Source organism: Prionailurus bengalensis, chromosome B4 (assembly GCF_016509475.1).
Source record: "Prionailurus bengalensis isolate Pbe53 chromosome B4, Fcat_Pben_1.1_paternal_pri, whole genome shotgun sequence".
NCBI lineage: Eukaryota > Metazoa > Chordata > Mammalia > Carnivora > Felidae > Prionailurus > Prionailurus bengalensis.
Genome location: NC_057358.1, coordinates 25,521,865 through 25,546,229, shown reverse-complemented (window position 1 = coordinate 25,546,229; position 24,365 = coordinate 25,521,865). Strand labels below are relative to the sequence as shown.

Below are 24,365 nucleotides of genomic sequence, written 5' to 3'. Positions count from 1 at the left end.
AGATTTGTAGTGATGGAAGGCAATATACATTGCAGCAATACCAATAAGTTCCAAGTCAAGTATTACATTTGGCAATTCCTACAAATCCCCGTGGCCATTTCTGAACTAGGCTTTCATTCTCCCAGTGGATCACTTTACTGTCTCTTCTCTTCTCTGCCTTTTCTTCTTAAAAAGAAAGAAAGATTCTCCCAAATTGCCAATCTGAGTGATTTAGTTTTCTCTAGCTTATACCTTTCAAAGCCAGCTCCAGGTCTACTTGCATATCAAAAACTTGGCCTAGTCCTTAAATTCAAGCAGGAGTTGAGAGTGGCTCAGATCACGGCAGTGGAGGTAATGAGAAGAGGTCAGATTCTGGGTACATTTTGAAGATAAAGGCAGTGAGAGAAAGAGAGAAGTCAGAGATACTCCCAAGATTTTTGGCCCAGGCAACAGGAGAGAGGAGTTGACATGAACTGAGGTGAGGAAGCCATGGGGAAGCAGGTGTTGGAAGGAAGGATCAGGAGTTGAGCTTTGCTCATATGAAACTCAGTACGCATGTCTTATATCCAAGTGCATATGTCAAGCAGGCAGTTGAATGGCCTGAGCTGGAGACTCATATATACATACATACATTTCATATATATACAACTTCCCTCCAAAAAATTATTTCTAAGCATTTTTCATAAAACTGATCTAACAATAGAACATAGACAACCACATAGAGACTTTCAGTTTCTTCCCAATGGGAGATAACCCAAGTTAAATTCAGGCATTGTATCCAGAGTAGATATCCAGGACATTTTTCCTGGAGTCTGGAGAAAACCTAAAGCTTGTTCCAAGTAAAGTAGCAAATTAAACTCCTGAATCTAATTTTATTTGCTTCTGAAATCCAATGTTACATTCAAGGGACTTAAAAAAAAAAAAAAAAAAAAACAAAGAAAAAAACAAGACCAACAAGAACAGGGAGAATTGGAGAGGACAAAATAACAAAATTTTGTAAATTGAAATTCAGAGGAAGAGTGACAACTGGCTAACAGACCTCAGGAATCAGAATGCCAAGTCAACAGTAGGAGAAACTGATAACAGACCCAGTTTACAATGTGGAAGCCTCAAAATATTAGGAACTGGTAGCACTAAGTGCCTCTGGAACTGGTTGGTAGGGTTCCAGGTTGAGGCCACAATAAGAAAGACTGAGGAAAACCTAGAGCCACTTCCCCACTTCAGGAGCTGTCTAGAGAAGATAAAATAGGGTCTCAGATTAGAGGACAGCAGCCACTATAAGGCAAAGATATTCTACCAAAGATGTAGATAAAGTGACCATAATGAACACTGAAAGCTAAATGGACTGTGTGCCCTACTCAGTCCCAAATCCCTACAGACCAGTCCCTTCCTCTGTGGGTTGGAGTTTGAAAAGTTCTTCCTTGGAGAATTTGACCAGCTCGACACAAAAGATTTCAAGATATTGACTTGGGGAGAACCCCAGCCAGCCTTTCCAGGGCCTCTACTGGCCTGTGCAAAGCTGTTGTGTGTGAATTATAAAAAGATGATCCCTCTGGGCAGATATAGCTTTGACCATGTTAAAAAGACTTAAAAAGATCACACCTTTGTAGGAAGAAAAAGGCATCCCTTCAGGAAGATGTAGTCCCTGACCAGTGTTCATGAATTGGTGAGCAAGTGAGAGCTGCATTTTAGGCCCCTTCAGTCTGGTGTCTTCATGGAGAGCACAACTCTGAGTGACCCTGAGACCACCCAGGTTACCCTGCAGTAAAACAAAGTCAACAAACCCCACCTATGAGCCCAAACTTTCCATTCATCCAACAAGCAACTCACATCTGAAGGATATCTTGAACGTAGAAGACAGACTGAAACAAAAATAGAAACAAATCAGTCCTTGGAAGAAACAGAGTATAGAAGAGAGAAGGGAAAAAAGTGAACATCCTCAGAGTGATATAGAAGTATTGCATCTGGGGTGCCTGGGTGGCTCAGTTGGTTGAGCATCTGACTCTTGATTTCAACTCAGGTCATGATCCTAGAGTCATGGGATCGAGCTCTGCATCAAGCTCCTTCTCTCTTCCTTCCTCTGCCTCTTCCCAGCTGGTGTGCATGCTCTCTCTCTAAACTTAAATTAAATTAAATTAAATTAAATTAAATTAAATTAAATTAAATTAAATTAAAAAGTATTGCATCCATGAAACTAGAACAGGACTCTGTAAAAATAGAACATTCAGGGAGCACAAATTCGATAGAAGAATTAGAAGATAAAGAAATCTCTCAAAAAGTGGAGCAAAAAGATAAAGAGATGAAAATAGGAAAAAGGAAAGATAAAAATTAGAGAGCCAGTGTAAAAAATCTAACTTCAGAATATTAGTTCCATAAAGGGATAACTGAGAAAATGAAGAGGAGGAAGCAAAATGAAATAATTCAAGAGAATTTCCCAGAATTGAAGTGCATAAATTGCCGGATTAAAACGGCACATCAAGTGCCCTGTATACAATGGATAAAAGCAGACCTATTACAAGATATAGCATTGTAAAATTCTAGAACATTAAGTGTAATAACAATAAAGGATTCTGTAATCTTCAAAAGAGGAGAGGAAGAGAAGAACAAGTAAGAGAAACCAAACATCAAGAACACTTTAGGGGCACCTGGGTGGCTCAGTCGGTTAAGCCTTCGGCTCAGGTCATGATCTCACCGCTCATGGGTTTGAGCCCCACATCAGGCTCTGTGCTGACAGTTCAGACCCTGGAGCCTGCTTCAGATTCTGTGTCTCCCTCTCTCTCTGCCCCTCTCCCACTCATCCCGAGTGTCTGTCTGTCTGTCTGTCTGTCTCTCTCTCTCTCAAAAATAAACAAACATTAGGGGGTTTGGGTGGTTCAGTTGGTTAAGTGGCCAACTTTGGCTCAGGTCATGATCTCACGGTCTGTAGGTTTGAGCCCTGAGTCAGGCTCTGTGCTGACAGCTCAGAGCCTGGAGCCTGCTTCAGATTCTATGTCTCCCTCTCCCTCTTCTCCTCCCCCACTCATGCTCTGTCTTTCTCTCTCTCTCAAAAATAAACATTTAAAAATAAATAAATTAAATAAATAAATAAATAAATAAATAAATAATACTTAAAAAAAAAAATGAACACTGGGTTTCTCACCAGTAATACTGGAAGCAAGCAGAAAATGGAGCAATGCCTTCAAAACTCTTTCAGCTCTTCAATAATTACTTCTAACCTAGAATTTTCTATTCAGGCAAACTCTTAATCAAGTATGAGAGAAGACATGTGAGCCTTAAGAAGTTTACCTCCTCTGGGGTGCCTGGGTGGCTCAGTCAGTTAAGTGGCCAACTTCAGCTCAGGTCATGATCTTGCAGTTCATGAGTTTCAACCCCGCATTGGGCTCTATGCGACAGCTCAAAGCCTGGAGCCTGCTTCAGATTCTGTGTCTCCCTCTCTCTCTGCCCCTCCCCTGCTCATGCTCTGTCTCCTCCTCTCTCAAAAATAAATTTTAAAAAAAAATTAAAAATTAAAACAAAAGTTTACGTCTGCACATTATTCAAGAAGCTGCTGGAGGAGACTATGCCAATATCATGAAATCTTCAAAAAGAATGTTGGTGAGCCCAACTTATTTTCTAACTCATATTTGATTTTGTCTTAACCACATATTGATAAAGTTCCTGACTGCTTTATCTATTTCCTAGGTCATTTTACCCCACAGAAGTGTTCTCTGACCTACTACTAAAAACCAGACGAAAGCCATAGTGAAACCAAAGGCAGCAAATACAGAGTGGTCTATTCCATCTACTATGTTTCTCTGGGACCCGCAGTAACAAATGCATATTACAAGCTGCCAGGGGCCCACCTGCTGGGAGCCATATCTCTCAGGGCTCACCCAATTCTCCAGAAGGGGCTCTTAGAACCTATCACAGAAGCAGAACTTGATAGGAACTCAGAGACTCTGCCCTGCTGACCTTCCCCCTGAGGGCCTCTTGTCATTCCTTACAGAGTGCCCACCCACATGACTCTCAGCCTGCACTGGGTAGCAACAGCCTGACTTCTTCTTGAGAGGATTAGTCATGCCAACCAACACAGTGCTGGATACGTTTTGTCACATGTCACTTGTTACTAGCATCAGGACAAGTGGACATGCCTGAAGTATGTTTTCTATTGGAGTAATAATGGCTAACAACTAGAGAGCAGTTACTGTGAGCCAGGCCTTATTCTGAGATCCTTAAAGATGTAACTTTGCCTTCTTTATGGAGGTATTACAGATAATAATAAACTTCCAGAGAATTATCTTTGTCACTTTGATCCACCCAGTAGCAGAATGCAATGCTAAATGACCCTGTCCACTTATATCTTTTAATCCATTTTTAGCCTATCATTTCTTTAGCATTCTTGCCAGGAAACTCCCATATGCACAGGTATTCTTCATATTTGATAGGAATAAAATTTGAAGAGCAACTTGAAGCCATTCCAAATGATATGAACTTCCCCCCAGGTCGGGTGAAGACTTGCCACTTCCTTTTCCTCTGACAAAGAGTGTAGGGTCTCACCGTCTCCTGATGCAGCCAGTAATTGTCCATTTCTACAATTTCTAGCATTCTTTAGAAGGTTGTTGGCGATCTATTATATACCCCATTTCTACTTCCCGGAACTCTAGACCCAGCACTCCAGTTGCGCGCGTGCGCGCATCTGTGCGCGCGCGTGCGTGCCTGGGCACCAAAGCTCTCTACTGGAAGGCTCATGGAAAAGCAACGTGGAAGAACCAGAGAGCAAACCTACTCAAGTGCAGACAAACATGTGCACGGAAGAGGCATCAGATCAAACAAGTAGACCCCACTTTCAAGCTTTGCAGACGTGAACCTCAGATCCCGTAAATAAGGCACACGCTCTTGTCACCGGGAGGCAGACAGACACCGCTGTAAGGCAAGCCCCTTGGCTCACTTCACTGACTGAACAGAATCAAAGGTTTTGCCCCAACCAGCAAATGCAGAATGTGTTTTGAGGCCCCCGGCTCTGGTGAGCCGTCATATGAAATAAATTACCAAGGCTCAAAGTCGGGATGTGAGAGAAACCGCGGAGGAGCGGCAGCCAACCTGGGCAGCCTGGAAGCTGCTGTGCAGGGCAGACACGGTGCAAATGCATTTCTTGTTACTGGGCTGGGCGTTAGTGCTACAGCCACACCGCAGTGCCTTGTGAACTGGAAAACAGCAAATGGGTTCACGGTTCAAATGAGCTCTGGGAACTCCAGATCTTCCTGGAAAACCCACTTAGCTTGGTGTGCATGCAGGTATTTCAGAGCTCATCCGGCTCTAATTAAAACTCCTATTTCCAGTCTGTGTTCACCCAAACAATGTGGAGTCAAACCACAAGAAAATCTGTTATCACTCAAATTGGTACATATTTTTTCATACGACTGAAATATTATATAAAATCATGAGCTGTTAGATATGCAAGTAAAAATTGAATGCAGACACCGATTCCCATGCTACCTTTGTCTCACCTTCCAGGGGATGTGAATCATAGGTCACAGCTGCATACTGAGGGCACGCTCCTTGAGATCAAAGCCTTTGCCACTGGAGGAAGTTATTCGTGTTAGCCCAATCCACAAACCACGCTTTGTGCCCTCCCCTTGTCCGCGTTCACGCCAACGTTGTAAAAAGTAATGTGTTTGAATGATGCTTTAAAGTGCTCTATGCAATTAAGTGTGAAAGCAAGGGGGGCTAGTGTTCCTTCAGTGTACATATGAAACTTCCAATAAATTTAAAGTCCTTGGGTGTGTTTGGGGGAGGGAAAGATTAAAAAGAGGAAAGTTTTTGAAAGGAACAAACACTTCAAAAAGGTAAACCTGAGGTGTTTTTCCCCCTTATAATATCAAAAATGTTTTTATAGCTGGAAAATGTCTACAGAGCAAAAAATATGTACCAAAAAAAGTACACTGCTTCCATAGTCACTTGTACCCAATTTGCATCTCACTTTCCTTAAAAAAAAAAAAGTACCCCTTTTAGTTATTATCACAAAGTATTCCAAACCAGCCTCACCTTGCCCCGTGTTTTAGTGGTTGGAAAATATCTGTTGCTCTTTACTTTGTGTTAGCTGCCCATCCAGTACAGAAGTTTGCTCCACGTCTCTGTTATGCAGATGTTTATGTTCATTTTGTTTAATGTTTACTTTTGAGAGAGAAAGAGAGAGCGCACAAGCAGGGGAGGGGCACAGAAAGAGGGGGAGACACAGAATCTGTAGCAGGCTCCAGGCTCTGAGCTGTCAGCACAGAGCCCGACGCAGGGCTCCAACTCACGGATTGCGAGATCATGACCTGAGCCGAAGTCGGACGCTTAACTGACTGAGCCACCCAGGCGCTCCTATTTATACTTAACTTTTTTAATGTTTATTTATTTTTGAGAGAGAGGGAGAGACAGAGTGTGAGCAGGGGAGGAGCAGAGAGAGAGGGAGACCCAGAATCTGAAGCAGGCTCCAGGCTCTGAGCTGTCAGCACAGAGCCCCACTCGGGGCTCATTTAAAGCATTCCTCTGAGTGCCCTAGCTTGCTTATGCAGCTCTTCAGAAAAATAAAAGCATATATTCCCGAGTCCAATTCAAAACCAAGACACGTATATAGTACATGTTTTTCAGATGGTGGTCTGGGAAAGTAACACATCCTTACTCAATTTGTAAAGCAGCATTAGCCACACAACCTACAGGTGTATTAGCAGAGCAATGAGTAACATTCATTGACAACAATAAGTAAAAATAGAGGAAAAACAATAAATTCAGAGAGCAGCATCACCAAGAGAGTCCTAGAAGTGAGTGCTCTCAAATGTCAAGCCATTCATACCCTGAGCACACAGAAAATTCTACACTTCCAACACTGTACCCTTGATTGAGAATGTTCCTGGCTAAGGAAAATGGGCAGAGCAGGATAAATGAACTAGTGAAGAATAAATCACAGTGCCTGGCACACAGTAAGCTTGGTAGCTAATAAAATCATTTCACGTTGTATGAATGTTAGGTAACCTCCGGGCCCAAGGCCAGTGAGTCACTCCAGGTACGTTTAAGGAAGCAACCTCACTGCCTACCACATGTGCTGTGCTAAGCCATCCTTTTCTCCTTTTATTTTTTTAAATTTCACCCTTGCCTCTACTTTAGGCCTTCAAAATACTGGACTGCTGGGTTCCACTGGTCGAGCTTTTAGACTAAACATGTACTAAGTACCATATGTGATATGGAATGAAACCTCACGGTTAATGCAAGAAACTTGGGCTAAATTAATTCCCCAAAGAGCAGCAGCCCTCTTAATGCATTCGGGGCTAGAAGTTACACAGGTCCTAGAAAAAGTCATTTACAGAGTCAAGTCCTATAAAGGGTCCTGTGTTGACTGAACGTTACATCCTAACGTAAAGCAAGCCAATGCACAGCAGATCCTCCCCTCTGCAACCTTTATCTAGCTGATTCCTGGCACAGCCAACACACTGCAGGCTCTCTGAAACACCGAGATGCCAGCAGCCTGCCAAACGTTATGACTAGTCCATTTCACACTCACAGTTCATTAGTTTATATAATATGAAATTATATAACTGGCATCCAGGGTTTAGGAATAAATGCAGCTGACTTGAAACGCCAGAGGAGGGGGGAGCCACAGAGCAACAAGAAGATATGAGGGAGTACGGGCAGAAGGCAGGTTGGGTTTTGGCAGGCATCAGCCCAAGGGGCTGCTTTCCAAGAGAGCCTTGCAAGGTGCGGCGGCAACAGCTGATGCCAAGTGAAGCCTGGGCCATTGGTGTGCCCAGAGGGGTCAACCAGAGATGAGGTGGGGACTGCAGCAGGTGCTGACAGGGCTAGACTGACCTTAGGGCCAAAATTCCTGCTTCCTCATTCCTCCCCAACTACCCAGGGCTGGACTCCAGGGAACAGAAGCCAGAACCAGACTTCAGAACTGGCGAAATAATCACCATGATAATGAATACCACTTATGGAGCTCTTACTTTGTACCGAGCATGGGTTTGTGTGATTCAAATGCATAACCTGTATGAAGCCAAGTGGCCTCATGGTCCAGTCCCGACATGGAAATGCAGTCAACACAAAGGCCTGGCAACCAAGTAGCAGTTGAAAGTAATTGTAATCCTAGTTTCACTCTTTCTTGAAAACAGCACAATCGTGCACTTTTAAACTTATTTAAAATCCTCTTATCTTTTTTTATTCTCAGTACATCTGTTTCACCCTAAAGTTGCTCCTAAAATAACCCCCCTATAAGCTTTTCCCTCTCTCCACCTTCCTCCCTTCCTTCCCCACATGTTGTTTCTTTCTCTCCCACAAGGAATCCTCTGCCCTTTCTGGTGTGAATTCTCTCTGCCTGAGTTCTCCAGCTTTCTGAGTTCTCATGCACTGCACACTTGGATCCGTACACAGCTCAGGGAGAACAGTTAGACAAAACAGGAAGAGGGGTATGGAAGAAGATCAAAGGATGTAAAGATAGGAAGAAGCTGTGAATAGAGGTGCTCAAACATTGTTTAAAGGTCTCTATTATCTTCACAATAAGCCTCAGAGGCAGGTGATCCCATTAAACTTATGGGAACATAGGGTTTAGAGGTTCGGTAACCTGTCCAGTTAAGTGAAATGGAAGAGTCAGGATACAAAGCCAAGGAGCTCTGACCTCAAAACCCTTGACTACTGTTTGCCTTTTCTAGAAAGTGTCTAGTTCCCTGCTCAGATAGCCTGGGTTCACAGCTAGAACTCTATTTCACCTCTTCCCAGATTTGAAAAACAGCCACAAAAGAATCTACTGGATGAGAGACCAAGGACCAGAGCAAAAGCAAGGCTGGCTGGCCTTGTGGGATAGGCATTAGGTGGGCTTGTTAGAGCTGGCAATCTGTGTTCCTCCAACTTCTTGAACAACTTATATAGGGAAGTGGGACGCGAGATTATCTGTACATCCCGTTTTCTTGTGGACCTCAAGCTTTTTAAGCATATTTATATATTTTGAGAGAGAGCATATGCACAAGTGGAGGAGGGGCAGAGACAAAGGGAGGGAGAGAATCCCAAGCGGGCTTCACGCTGTCAGCACAGAGCCTAAAGCGGGGCTTGATCCCACAAACTGCGAGATCATGACTTGAGCCAACCAAGATCAAGAGTCAGACGCTTAACTGACCAAGCCCCAGAAATTAAGCTTTTAATGTAGCATCAGGCCTCCCTCTTCCAGGGCCCAGAAAAGCCTACACGTAACTGACATTCTTCATTATAATAATATGGCTGTAATAAAAAATTAATTTGGTAATAAAAATTGTTTATTAAAGTGATTAGGCTATTGGGAGAATTTAATGCTATATTTATAAAACAATGGAATCGATGAAGGGACTCATGAATTCTTTTGAATCATCTACTTGGGAGAAGGAGGGAGAAAATATGTTATGTAAAGGGAAATTATTAATAACTTTTCAAAATCCTCAAGAGATTATATAATTTACCAAAAAAATCATTGGAATGTTTTGTTTTGATTAAAGAACCAATTTAAAGTTTGGAAAGCAGAATTGAAAGAAAAATTGTTCCATCTGAGAATAGAGAAGTATCGATATCAGGCTTCCTTGGGGTCAGGACTGGGACGACTCTTGTTTATTGATTTAGTAATGATGCACAGGAGCAAAATCTCCACATTTATAGCTAGTACTCAATACTCAAGAGTGGTGGAGGGTTCCAGCAATGAAGGTAGACAGCTAAAATGTGTGAGTATGAAAAAAAAGTGATGGATGAAATTGTGTTAAGTACACATTTAGAGGAAATAGTCTAAGCTTCATATAGGTATATCTGCTTTAACAGCTTTCATATGATAGTAAGATGAGGCATAAGCAAATAGATAAATTGATAAAAATATGGCATTGTAGACCAAGAGTTAAAAGTTGCAAGCTAGGAAAGGGATTTAAGTGTGAGTTACAATACCGAGACATCTAAGCCAGTAACCGAAGAGAGCTGGCTACTGTGTTCTTCCTTCTCATTATTTTTCCAGTATTTCCTCTTTATGCAGAGAGAGAAAGAGAATAAGAATATAAGTTAAGTAGATGTGTTCATAGGTGTGTGTGTGTGTGTGTGTGTGTGTGTGTATGCACACATGTATGCACATATACAATTGCCTAATAATCCTATATTGACCTGTGTTCCCATGGTCACATCCTGGACCTGGATTATTGATCCTTTTTAATAATCAAGTCAACTTTATCTATAGAATCTTAAACTCCAGATAATCCATTCTCATACTCTAATGTCCTATTTTTCAACTTCTTCCTGAGCTTCAATGAGCTCAAACAGCACTAACACTGTTTTCTTACTTCACAGAGGTCTCCCTTCCTAATTCTTTCAGACATCAGTAGCCTTCTGTTTGTACTTCCCTCCCAACCCAGCTTGGATTATATAACTATTCAAATGAATTGCAGTCCCACAACCTATTTCCTCCAACTTACACCTCAGTTATTGAGTAATGCTGGAGAAAAACACTCAGTAATGCTGTTAAAACATAAACTGAGGCATGATTCAAACCAGGCAGCATAAAACTAAAAGTGGTTAGGAGAACTCCACTGCCAGGAGCTAAGGGAAGGTTTTCAATAAAGAAGATACAGAAGTAGGGGTGCCTGGGTGGCTCAGTCGCTTAAGCATCTGACTTGGGCTCAGGTCATGATCTCACAGTTTGTGAGTTCAAGCCCCGTGTCAGGCTCTGTGCTGACAGCTCAGAGCCTGGAGCCTGCTTCAGATCCTGTCTCCCTCTCTCTCTGACCCTCTCCCACTCACACTCTGTCTCTGTCTCTCTCTCAAGAATAAATAAACATTAAAAATTTTTTTAAAAGATACAGAAGTAAAGCAAGGAAATTATTTGACTGGCTATAGCATAAGCAGTTGCCTTGTTTGGGAGAGCCTAGTTGGCTATTTGTGATTGATTGGCTTCAGGTTTCATTTTCTTAGACTCAAGTGTGTTGACTCTGGTTTAGGGTTTGGTTTGCTTATGCAGGCCACCAAAACATTAGAGCCACCTCATCTAATGGCCTCCTTATTTAATTACTTGAACAATGCAAAACTCCCAAGGCAGCAACTCCCCCAGAAGGCCCTGTTTCCCTTACTCAGAAGAGAATATTTCTTTCTCTTAAACCTCAGAAGATTTGATCATGTCTTATTCCCTTTGTTTCTCTAGAATTTTGCCCCTTGTTGGTGAACTTTACAATTTAGGACATTACTCTGGATGCAGTGTTGCACTGATTGATTGCAGGCCAGGCAAGAGAGTGTGCAAGGACAGTGGGAACCTGCTGTAGGCTTTACAGGGGTGGTAACAATGGCAACAGAAGTGAATGACTTTGGAATAAGTGTAGGCAGTTGAATCACAAAGATACAATAATTGTAGGATGGAGTGCAGGGAAGATGAGGTAGGAATGAATGTAAGGTGAGGAAATTTCTGGTTTGAGAAACTAGGTGGTGATATCTTCACTGACACAGGAGAATACTGGGGAGGTGGGGGAACCTGGGTTTACACAGAAAAAAAAAATTAGAAACTTCATCTATATATTAAGTTTGAGATAGTTGTGAGACTGCCTAGTGGAGATGTCTAAGAAGATGATATGAAGTGTGCTCTCCAGAAGAAGATTCTGAGGTGGAGGCATAAGTTGAGAAGATGGCTCCAGATAAATGATATTTGAAGGCAGATAGTGAAAGAGAAACCTTCAAGGGAGAGAAAACAGAAGATAAAAGAGGAATTTGTTCTAAGGAACTCTAACAGCTTATGGAGGGGAAGGGGAGAAAGAGCCATCACTGAAGAGCAAGAAGGTGAGGACAAATGGATACAAGGACAGTATGATATAAGAAGCCAATAGCATAGACCATTTTAAAGAGGAGAAGATGGTCAGTTATATCAAACACTATTAAGGAGCTGAATAAGAGGAGTCAAAAATGTCTATTCTTTGCAAGATGAAAGTTTTTGATGACCTTGAGAGGGCTGTTTCAGTGGGAAGCTGAGGCAGAGGCCAACCTGGAGTAGATTGAATAGACCAGAGACAATGAATCCAGACAACTCTTTAAAGAAATCTGGCAATGAAGAGAAAAAAAGGAGTCAGTGTGGTGGTGGGGGCAGGGTAGTAGGGAGGTTAAAATATGGGGACATGGTTTAAATGATGATCGGAAGGAATCAGTAGAAGGGAGAGGTTAAAGATGGGTGACCCTGGACACAAGGGGCTGAAATGTGGTGAAGATCATGGACAACAAGGAGGTCAGGACCTGAGAAGCCAAACATCCTTCAATACCTCAATTTGTTCAGTTTTCTCATCTACAACCTTCTAAATCTTTTACATTTTTTCTTTCTTATTTAAATCATTAATCCATGGGGCACCTGGGTGGCTCAGTCAGTTGAGACTCTTGGTTTCAGCTCAGGTCATGATCTCATGGTTTGTGAGTTTGAGCCCTGCATTGGGCTCTGTGCTGACAGCTGCGAGGCCTGCCTGGGATTCTCTGTCTCCCTCTCTGCTCCTTTCCCACTTGCTTTCTAACTCTCTAAATAAACAAACAAACAAACAAACACTTAAAAAAAATTTTTTTTTTCAACATTTATTTATTTTTGGGACAGAGAGAGACAGAGCATGAACGGGGGAGGGGCAGAGAGAGAGGGAGACACAGAATCGGAAACTGGCTCCAGGCTCCAAGCCATCAGCCCAGAGCCTGACGTGGGGCTCGAACTCCCGGACCGCGAGATCGTGACCTGGCTGAAGTCGGACGCTTAACCGACTGCGCCACCCAGGCGCCCCTAAAAAAATTTTTTTAATGGGGCGCCTGGGTGCCTCAGTCAGTTAAGCATCTGACTTCAGCTCAGGTCATGATCTCACAGTTCACAAGTTCAAGCCCTGCATCGGGCTCTTTGCTGACAGCTCAGAGCCTGGAACCTGTTTCAGATTCTGTGTCTCGCTCTCTCTCTGCCCCTCCCCTTCTTGCACTCTGCTCTCTCTCTCTCTCTCTCTCTCTCAAAAACAAACTAGCATTTTAAAAAATGTATTTTTGAGAGAGAGAGAGAGAGAGAGAGAGAGAGAGAGAGAGAGAGAGAGAATGAGTGGGGGAGGGGCAGAAAGTGAGAGGGAGACACAGGATCCAAAACAAGCTCCAGGCTGTAAGCTGTCAGCACAGAACCCAAAGTGGGGCGGGGCTCGAACTCACAAGAGATAATGAATCTGAGCCAAAGTTGGACGCTCAACTGGCTGAGCCACCCAGGCTCTCCAATAAAACATTTTTTAAAAATAAATCAGTAATCTACCTGGACATGATGTTTATGTATGATATGAGATTACCATTTTCATTTTCTTCTATTTGGATAACTAGTTATCCTTGGGCCATTTGTTGAATGATTTAACCCCCAAACATCCCTTGAATTCATTCTGGCCACCCTACCCCTCCATCCTGCTGTATTCAGTCCTCATCGTCTCTGGCCTGAAGCATCGCAGAACGCTTCCATTTCTTTTCTCTACAGTCCACGTTCTGTACAGTACCAGGAGAGTTATCTCTCTACAACACAAATGTGGCCATGCCACTCTCCTGATAAAAGTTTTTAAATAACTTCTATTATTACCTGGGGAATAACAGCCAACCCCGAAGCCTGCCATATTTAAGATGTTTCATAATACTTTATGGTATTTCTTAGTTTATCAAGTCATCCCTATTTTCTGTCCTTATCAACGTTTATTTGTACTCACATACTACTATGTAGAGAATATACAGCTCAGATTTTCAAGTCCTTTGTCAGAACTACTCACTGGAATCATAACTGATATATTTTTAAAGTTCTAACTCATTTATTTGACATTTATTTGGTATCTACTATGTATTAGACATGATATGGAATTATAAGTTTCAGAGTTTACAACCTAAAGAAGGACAGAAAACATTAATCCAAATATGTGTTTAAAAGAGAAGATGTACAGGTGCCTGGCTGGCTCAGTTGGAAGAGTATATGACTCTCGATCTCGGGGTTGTGAGTTTGAGCCCCACGTTGGGTGTGGAAATTACTTAAATAAAAAACAAAACTTTAAGAATAAATGGGAAGATATTAGTAGGAGGCATTTGAGTAAACTGCTAGGAGAGTTCTGATGGGGAGAAATGCCATTTTATTTTATGGAAATCATGGAGGCTTTGTGGAAAAGTTAACTGGGTAATGAAAGATAGATAAAATTTAGAAAGTCAGCCTTTTAGGTACAGGGATGGCATCAAGCAAGACAAAAGAAATGAGGAAGCGTGTGCCCTTGGAGATGGAGCAGGAGAAAGATGAATGGCTAGAAAGGTAAACTGAGGCCAGAGCACAAACGTCCTTTGAAGGACAAGTTAACAGATTGGGCCCTAGTTATTTAGCACTGGGAGTCGGTGCAGTTACGGGATTGACATAATTAGGTTGTGACATGATCCGATGGGTTGGAATGCAGAGAAATTAAACCTAAGGGTACGCACTAATAGTCTAGGCATGGTGTGCTATGGCTCCTTGGAGGCAGAAAAGCCAGAACGAATGCAACAGAAATTTTAAAGCAGAATTTATGGAGGTTAAATGACCAAACGAAGGAGGCAGTAACCGGTCCAGTTTGGCTCCAGAAAATAGCTATGGTGAGCATTTCATGAGAAATCCCTGCCTCTGGTGAAGCAGCATTTATAATTGCATTTGCCTAATGGAATTTCTTGTACTCTTTCTTTCTTTCTTTCTTTCTTTCTTTCTTTCTTTCTTTCTTTTTGTGACTTTAAAAAACATTTAATATTTAAAGTTGCTTCCAAAGCCTAACTTTATGCCTTGAGATTAATGGTTTTATACTTGCTTTCCTTTCCCTCCTCCTCTTTTTTTTTTCCATATATGAAGTTTATTGTCAAATTGGTTTCCATACAACACCCAGTGCTCATCCCAAAAGGTGCCCTCCTCAATACCCATCACCCACCCTCCGCTCCCTCCCACCCCCCATCAACCCTCAGTTTGTTCTCAGTTTTTAAGAGTCTCTTATGCTTTGGCTCTCTTCCACTCTAACCTCTTTTTTTTTTTCCTTCCCTTCCCCCATGGGTTTCTGTTAAGTTTCTCAGGATCCACATAAGAGTGAAACCATATGGTATCTGTCTTTCTCTGTATGGCTTATTTCACTTAGCATCACACTCTCCAGTTCCATCCATGTTGCTACAAAGGGCCATATTTCATTCTTTCTCATTGCCACGTAGTACTCCATCGTGTATATAAACCACAATTTCTTTATCCATTCATCAGTTGATGGACATTTAGGCTCTTTCCATAGTTTGGCTATTGTTGAAAGGGCTGCTATAAACATTGGGGTACAAGTGCCCCTATGCATCAGTACTCCTGTATCCCTTGGGTAAATTCCTAGCAGTGCTATTGCTGGGTCATAGGGTAGGTCTATTTTTAATTTTTTGAGGAACCTCCACACTGTTTTCCAGAGTGGCTGCACCAATTTGCATTCCCACCAACAGTGCAAGAGGGTTCCCATTTCTCCACATCCTCTCCAGCATCTATAGTCTCCTGATTTGTTCATTTTGGCCACTCTGACTGGTGTGAGGTGACATCTGAGTGTGGTTTTGATTTGTATTTCCCTGATGATCCCTCCTTCTCTTTTACATGTGACAGCTTCTGCTGGATATGGTTGGATCCACTGACCAGGACCTCCAGGAAGCCGCAGCTGGTTGTATATCCAACATCCGCAGACTGGCTCTTGCTACAGAAAAGGCAAGATACATTTGAAATGTGAACAAACATTATAAGCTACCAAATTTTACATGACAGAGAACATAGCAGTCCCATGGCCAGGAAGCCTAGAACATTTATTAGCAAATCCTTTACAAACAGATAAATGTCTGGATGAAAAGACAGGAATTAAAAATAGCAAAGGGTGCTCTCCATCCAAAAACTGCATAGATATTTTTGTTCTATTTAACATTTTAGGGATATGCCATGTAATGAAATGTAAAGCCAATAAGTTCGTGATAATTTTCCAGGAATTGGAGAATATATGTATACGGTACATAAACCTATTTCAGTGAGACTTTTGTATTTGTGATGATTTTAATAAAAGGTATGGCCTTCCTGGTGTGCAGTTTCACACTCATTCCTGCATGTCTTTAGAATTCCCTTTCTGTTAAACCTATCTTACTGCCCCGTCATTATGGTGTTGTCTGTTTGATCACTTGCAACCCACGCGAGAGCTCTAGGGAGACGTGGTGATTTCACGAACTGTTATTAAACAGAATTTAGATTTGAGCAGCAGGACCTGAGAGAGCATCCTGAGGTCATTCCAGATTTCTCCTAAATACGATCAAACATCAGAGAAGATCATGTGTAACTGTCACCATACCAGATAATGCAAATCACAGAAACATAAGCAATGAGCAGGATTTTTACTTTGGGGCTTACAAAGCATAAACAATTATACGTTTTATTTCCCTCACAGGACTGACCAACACTTTTATTGAAGAATTAATTTACGCTGCTGTAAGGATACTGTTACTTCACATAAATAGCTTGAAATTTCTGAACTCATTTGTAGCACACGAAGTACTTTTTTTAAAAGGTGGCCACAAAGGATTAATAGCATTTTATCAGGTTGTGGAAACATGAGAGGTCACTTAAAAGAATCGCATAAGTAACCTTGGTGTGCTGAAATGTTTGGGAACTAACTGTCCCAAGCATCTCATACTAGCCAGGAAAATAGCTTTGTATGCACCAGCTCCATAAACCGGCAATGTCAGTTAATTCTTTGAAGAGCAGGCTAGACTGTTTTATTAAAAAAGTATTAAGTACTATCTATGTTCATCATAATTGGGAGAAGATCATAAACCTAATTGAATTAAATGCAAATAATTTGTATGAAATGAAAAGCCTGTACAGGATGAAAAATTATACTAGTGATAGATTCTCCGGTAAAAAGAAGTTTCTGAGAATTTTGAGGTTTTTAAAACACCAGCTCATCTTCCCTGCTTTTCAGAGGAGGTTATAAAAGAAGATAATAGGAACAAGGCAGTGCTATTAATGATGCCAACTAAGAACTGAATTTAAATAAAAGTGTAAATTCTTCAACTATCAACATGCTTCTAGTGTTAAAGTTGCCATTGGGCTGTGCTTCACAAACATTCAAAATACCTCTAGAAATCATGGATTATGACAGCTATAGAAAACAAATAACATTATCCCATTTTTACTAAAGGAAGCTTTCACCACTGCCTTAGGATTTCAAGTTATTCTTGGATTTAGTGGGTCCTAGGAGTGAAGGGAAGTACCAGGTAAACAATTGCAACACAAAAAATGTTGGATGAGTGATGGTAAAGAAGGATTGTTCCTTTATGCTATGCTTGATAGAAGAAAGCTGGAGGTTTTCATGTTTTATGGTTAATAAATACATAAAAGAAAAGCAACAGTGCCATTTTAAAAAATGAAGAAGCTAAGCATTTTTAAAGAAGCTAAGCACTTGGAAACAGATAAAGGAAATTAACATGAAAATCATCTTGTATGTTCCTAAGAATTTTTTTAAATTCTTAAACTCCTGAAAGTTGGTATCCTTGGGTACTACAAATGAGAAGCTGAATTTAAGGGTCAGTTTTTGACTCTGTGTATGTATGCGTATGTATGAAATGTCATAACAGAAAACTCTGATCTTACTAGGAAAATGTCAAAGAGAGTGAAAGTGCTCACAGCTATCAGAGAACAAACATGGGGACAGTCACACCATTTCTTTGCCACTACATGCTGCAATGGCACTCGTGTTTTTTTTTTTTCATTAGTTTTTGGTAAGTGTTTTTTGTGTTGTATTTATTTTCTGCTATTTAAAGCTGGCAACATTAATTCCTTATAAGTTTTCAGCAACAGTTCTTTTTTTTTTTTTTCTTTTTCTTTTTTTCTTTTTTTTTTTTTTTAGGTTTTATTCTTTCCCAGGACATCCTGGGAATCCAATATACTCTTGGTGATAGCCAGCTGTTTCTGTTTGAAAGGAGTTTAAGGTGGAAGGAATTTTAAGTAGATACTCTTTGATCTCCCACTGTCTATGGTTTGCAGGGCTTCCTTCTAGAAATCCCTGCCATGATCAGTCTGCTGTCCCTAGTGAATGCTCTTTCGCTACTCTCAGGATCACTTGCATTAGAAATAACTTGTTTCTTTTTCAAACTTTCCTAGGTTCTGACAGTTAACAGAAGGTTGGTTTTCTTAGGGGGTGGCACTGTAAATCCTGTTACTTTGATACTCTCTAAGGCATTTGCATGGAATTGAGACACTAGATCCAAAATACTCAGAAAGTTTATTTCCATTTAGGAAAATGAGAATCTCAGTTGTTGATAAGCAGACAACTGAGATGGTTGAATAAATCTCTTCTTTTTCTTTTACCTAATGGGATTAGGTTTAAAAGATCATTTCACAGTCCAGGTTAACTCAAGATGTTTAATCTCATCCCACAGAAGACTTGGGAATGAAATAGGCTATGTTTATTCCTATAATTTGGTGAAAACAATAAGGAAACCCACTTAAGAACCTCCCTGCCTCATATGCACTAAATGCCCCCCAAAAAACCACTTTCTCATGTACTCAAATGTAGAAAGTAGAATTCTGTCCCTCAGTGAGACTGGAGCAGAAAGAGAACCAAATCGTACATAATACTAATATGTCGAGGACTGTATTAAGTACTTCCTACTTGTGATCTCATTTAAAATACAGAAGAGGGGCACCTGGGAGGCTCAGTCGGTTAAATGTCTGACTCAATCCCAGCTCAGGTCTTTTTTTTTTTTTTTAATTTTTTTTTTAATGTTTATTTATTTTTGAGACAGAGAGAGACAGAGCATGAACGGGGGAGGGGCAGAGAGAGAGGGAGACACAGAATCTGAAGCAGGCTCCAGGCTCTGAGCTGTCGGCCCAGAGCCCGACACGGGGCTCGAACTCACAGACCACGAGATCAGGACCTGAGTTGAAGTCGGACGCTTAACTGACTGAGCCACCCAGGCACCCCAAGTGATACAGCTCAGGTCTTAATCTCAGAGTCATGAGTTCAAGCCCCTACACTGGGCTCTGTGCTGGGTGTGAAGCCTACTTAAAAAAATACAATACGATATGATACAGTAAGTACAGAATTGTACTGATAATCTCAGATAATCTTGTATCATACTAGGGTCTATCTAAATGGGCACAATCATACTGCCAGGGAAATTTGGCAATGCACACCAAAAGCATCATAACTTTGTGTGCCTTTGGGATTGTGCCCAACAGTTATTCTACAAGAGTATTCACCACATCATTGTTTTCAATGGTACAAATGTTAGGAAAAACTTTGGTTAATTCAATGATGGCCTAGCAATACAATGAAAACATGTTATAGAATGCTAGTTAATGACATAGAAAGCCTTTTGTAAAATATTGTTAAATTGGAAAGCAGGTTCTGAAGCAGTATATACAGTGTGAGCACATTTTTAGAAAATTATATACATGCAGCTAGTCACAACAGAAGAAGACACAACTTAAATACACCAAACTGTGATAAAACAAATGATTATATCTGAATGGTGCAATACGAATGATTTTTGTTTTCTCTTTGCTCATTTGTGTTTTCTAATCTGTTCACGATGAACATGAATGACTTTTTTCCCTAAAGACACTACCAATGAATTTTACTTTTTTGTTATTTGGAAACTTCTAAGGCAGACATTCTTCCTAATACTAACTTTAAAAGAGAGGTCCTCGGTTAACAAATGGTATACACAATCCATAGATAAAATAAATGAGCAGGATTGTTGTTGTTGTTTTGACAAAAAAAGAATTGTAGCTTCAACATCTAAACCACTATTGAAATATTTATAATCTTCAAAATGAACATTTGCAATAGCTTTCAACTATACCTAACCAACAGTACAGTATAACTGATACATGCTGGGGTGGCCCGTAGTAAGTTATGAACATTTTGTTATTTGGTTTCTGTAAACTAAGCAAATGAATTCTAGTCCCAAGCACATAGGAAGCCAACAAATGAAGTAACTCAAAAGGTCATTGATAGATTGCTTCATAAAATGTTGTTTTGAAAAGAATGATTTTGACCCATTCAGATGTCTACTTCATTATAGATACCTAAGATGAACAATACTGTGATTTACTAATATATTTTGCCTGAATAAATCTAATAGAAACACAGTCCCAACAAAATTGTGCCCGGGGCGCCTGGGTGGCGCAGTCGGTTAAGCGTCCGACTTCAGCCAGGTCACGATCTCGCGGTCCGTGAGTTCGAGCCCCGCGTCAGGCTCTGGGCTGATGACTCGGAGCCTGGAGCCTGTTTCCGATTCTGTGTCTCCCTCTCTCTCTGCCCCTCCCCCGTTCATGCTCTGTCTCTCTCTGTCCCAAAAATAAATAAACTTTAAAAAAAAAAATTGTGCCCACCAATAAGTAAATACAGTAGACTATCTGTATTTACAAAAGGTCTTCCCTTTTGTGCGCTATTCTTTTATGCTCAAATTTTAGATTAAATTTTCTTGCCTTTCAGTAATTGGTTTCCTTTTCTCTCTCCACTCAAATCTCTGTGTCTCCAGTTTCTGTTCCTGCTTTCTCTGACAAATGGTTATTACATATTCTGCCTCTTAAAATGGTTTATGCTTTAATTTCTATAAATGCAAGATGTAAAGTTAGTATTTCAATGGTTTCGATGCACAACTGTCATGGCTGACTTGAAATCATGTAACATATGGAATCCTTATACTCCCAACCCATTATTTTCAAGTTTTCAAGTAAAAGTAATTTATTCTTTATTTGCATCTGTCAAGACCAAAGGGAGATTTTCTTCTGCCAGTTCATGCCACCCTGATTTATTAGTTGATAAAAAGTCATCCTTTGCAAATTACATAATTGGCTCATGATGTTCAGAGTTAAGATTTGTCATTATTTTAGATTTATGTCCCAATTTATTTTAATGATTGAAAGGTATTTTAGTGATATCAGTATGGTTCATAGAAGCTTGAAGAATCTATAGCTGGTTGGGTTGCTTACAGAGAATGACCATATATCAAAAATGAAGTTCAGAGAGAGTGTGGGTAGTTAAATGGAAATCCTTTTGCATTACTGGAAAGAAAACTGACCTTTGTCAGTAGATATGTTACATTAGTGATTATAAAGCTAAGTGTTCACAAGGGCTAGGCAAGTAACATAAATGAGCAGAATGAGCTAGATATGTTGTTGTTTTTAAAATAATATTGGCATGAGGTGGGTGAGTGAATGGGGGAAATAGGTGATGGGATTAAGGAATGCACTTGTCATGATGAGCACCAGGTAATGTATGGAAGTGTTGGATCACTATATTGTACACCTGAAAGTAATGAAACTCTGTATGTTAATTATACTGGATTTTTAAAAAAAAATAATAAAAAATAAAGTAATAGTAACACAATTGGTCACTGACCTTTAGTCTTCATGTCTGGGAGAGAAAGGGATTCTTAGAGACTGGAAAACTAGAGAATGCAGACAAATTAGTCCTCATCTCTAGCCAGATGTTGCCAATCTTACAACTTCTCCAAAGAAATTCAGATTTTTACAGGCAACCTCCCAAATTTTAAATATTGGCTATTGTATCAGTCTGCTAGGGCTGCCGTAACAGAACACCACAGACTGAGTGGCTTAAACATCAGACATTTATTTTCTCACAGTTCTAGAGGCTAGAAGTCCAAGATCAAGCTGCCAGCAGGTTGGTTTCTGATGAGGCCTTTCTGGCTTTCAGACAGATGCCTTCTTTCTGTGTGTCCTCATATGGCCTTTCCTCTGTGTGCATGCAAAGAGAGACCAGTCTCTGTGTTTCTTCCTCGTCTTATAAGGACGCTAGTCCAGTGGGATTAGACCCCACCCTTATGACCTCACTTAACCTTAATTACCTCCTTAAAAGGCTGTCTCCAAATTTTGAGACTGGAGATTAGGGCTTCAACATACGAATTTTTATGAGACACAGTCAGCAACAGCAAACATGCAGAAAACTCAAAATGATTCTCTGAACTAGATATGGTTCACAAGTCTGCAGCACCATAATCTTTATCTATTGGAATGAGAGCTTATTTGATTAAATCCTGATATTTGTATCCCTAAAGATGCCTGGAGCTACTCAATAGAAAACCAAAGAGAACAATTTGTGTAAAAGGGCACATGTCAAAACTATCTTGGTCTATGTAGATTCATGTTATGATATCAGCACTATAAAGTGCAGTACTGAAGAGATTGACTTCCTCAAATTCAGACAGAAGCTTGGAAAAATTACTCTGAAGTTGTAGATAATCATAATGGTAAGTGTAGGGTCATGGAATAGCAGCGCTGGAAACATCTTTAGGACCAAATCACTGGCCTCAGTAAAGCACGTATCAAAGCTTCCCAGGACAGAAGCCTGTTTTCTTCCAGACGTTCTCTAGGTAATGGTTGCTTCCCATTCTCCCTCAGACAGATTGGACTAACCAGATTATGAAGGTAAAAACAGCCTTGAAAATTACTTTGAGGAATCTGAGCTTAGTCCTACATATCATTGTTCCTCGGACCTCCTGTGTAAGACAGTCTGGGGTACCTGTTAAAATGCAAAGTCTGGGCCCCACCCCACCTACTGATTCGGAATCTCTGGGAAAACCAGAATCTACAAACTCCCCAGACTGTAATCATTGGGTTTTGAGCATAGGAAAAAAAATCTACACAAAGGTTTCCTAAAAGTTAATCGGTAGGGGTACAGTGAATAGATTATAGGAGAGGAAATGAAACCAATAATCATTTGTTATATAGGATCTAGTTTAAAGCTGCAGGGGGCCAAGACTAGGGAATAGGAATAGAAAGGAACAAGTATCAGAAGAAAATATTAAGAAAAAAATGGCAGAACTGACAAAGCCTTAAAAGTAACATGATCCACGATCATGAAATGAACTCTCTCTCTATTCTGTTATACTATGAAGTGCCCCCAGAATAGTGCTGTCCCATCGGAAAAAAAGGCAAGCAACTGTGTATTTTTTATTATTCTGCTCAACATGACTATCAGGCAAATGCAAATCAAAACCACAATGAGATATCAGCTTACACCTGTCAGAATGGTTAATATCAAAAAGACAACATATTGGTGAGAATGTAAAGGGAAACCTTATGTGCTGTTTGGTGGAAATATAAATTGGTGCACATGCTTCGGTGGTTCTAAAAATTAGAACTAACACCTCTTGGTGTTTATCTCAAGAAAACAAGAACACCAATTCAAAAAGATATACACACCCCCATGTTCATTTCAGCATTATTTATAATAGCCAAGATATGGAACCAACTTAAGTTGTCCACTGATGGATGAATGGATAAAGAAAATGGTGTGTGTGTGTGTCTGTGTGTACTATTCAGTCATAAACAACAACAACAACAACAACAATGAAATCTTGCCATATGTGACAATATGGATGGACCTTGAGGCCATTATGCTAAGTGAAGCAAGACAGATGGAGAAAGACAAATACTTTATGTTCTCACTTATATGTGGGCTCTAAACAACAAAACAAAAACCCAAGTTCACAGATACAGAGACCAGATTGGTGGTTCCCAGAAACAGAGGGAAGGGGTGGATAAAATGGATAAAGGGAGTCAAAAGGCACAAACTTCCATTTATAAAATAAATAAGTACAACATAGGGACTGTACAACATAGGGACTATAGTTAAAACTACTGTATTGTATATTTGAAAGTTGCTACAAGAGAACATCTTAAAATTATCATAAGAAAAGAATTTTTGTAACTATGTATGGTGATGGATGTTAAGAAGACTTACTGAGGTGATCATTGCACAATATATATGAATATGGATCATCATGGTGCAGACCTGAAACTAATAAATGTATGTCAATTATATCTCAATAAAAAAGTAACAAATACAGGGACACCTGGCTGGCTCAGTCAGAAGAGTCTGCAACTCTTGATCTCCAGGTCATTTGTTCCAGCCCCGTATTGGGTGTAGAGATTATTACTTATAAACATTTAAAAAGGTAATAAATACAGGGACACCTGGATGGCTCAGTCAGTTAAGCATCTAACTCTTGGTTTCAGCTCAGGTCATAATCTTGCAGTTTCGTGATTTTGAGCCCTGCATTGGGCTCTGCACTGACTGTGAAGCCTGCTTGGGATTCTCTCTCCTTCTCTCTCTGCCCCTCCCCCACTCACACTGTCTCTCTCTCTCTCTCTCTCTCTCAAAAATAAACAAAATAAATAATAAACAAAAATTTTTTTAACAAATACCTATTTTTTAAAAGTTTTTAAAAAGTAACAAATACATAAACATAAGTAAAATAAAATTTCTGGTATCTCTATTAAAAAATGTTAAAAGAAAACAGATGAAATTAATTTTAATATGTTTAACCCAAAGCATCCAAAATATTATTTAAACATTTAATCAATATAAAAATTATTGAGA

The 24,365-nt window shown here is 40.3% G+C and overlaps 1 protein-coding gene across 2 annotated transcripts in view; it reads left to right on the top strand.

Annotated features, from left to right (window-relative positions):
• ODAD2 (outer dynein arm docking complex subunit 2) overlaps positions 1-16,043 on the top strand; it is a 178,349-nt gene extending 162,306 nt beyond the window's left edge. For both annotated transcript variants that reach the window (XM_043564861.1, XM_043564862.1), the window contains one exon: positions 15,578-16,043. In XM_043564861.1, coding sequence (XP_043420796.1) covers positions 15,578-15,691 — 114 coding nt within the window. In that variant the 3' untranslated portion in view covers positions 15,692-16,043. The remainder of the gene's footprint in view (positions 1-15,577) is intronic.
• The last annotated feature ends 8,322 nt before the right edge of the window (positions 16,044-24,365 follow it).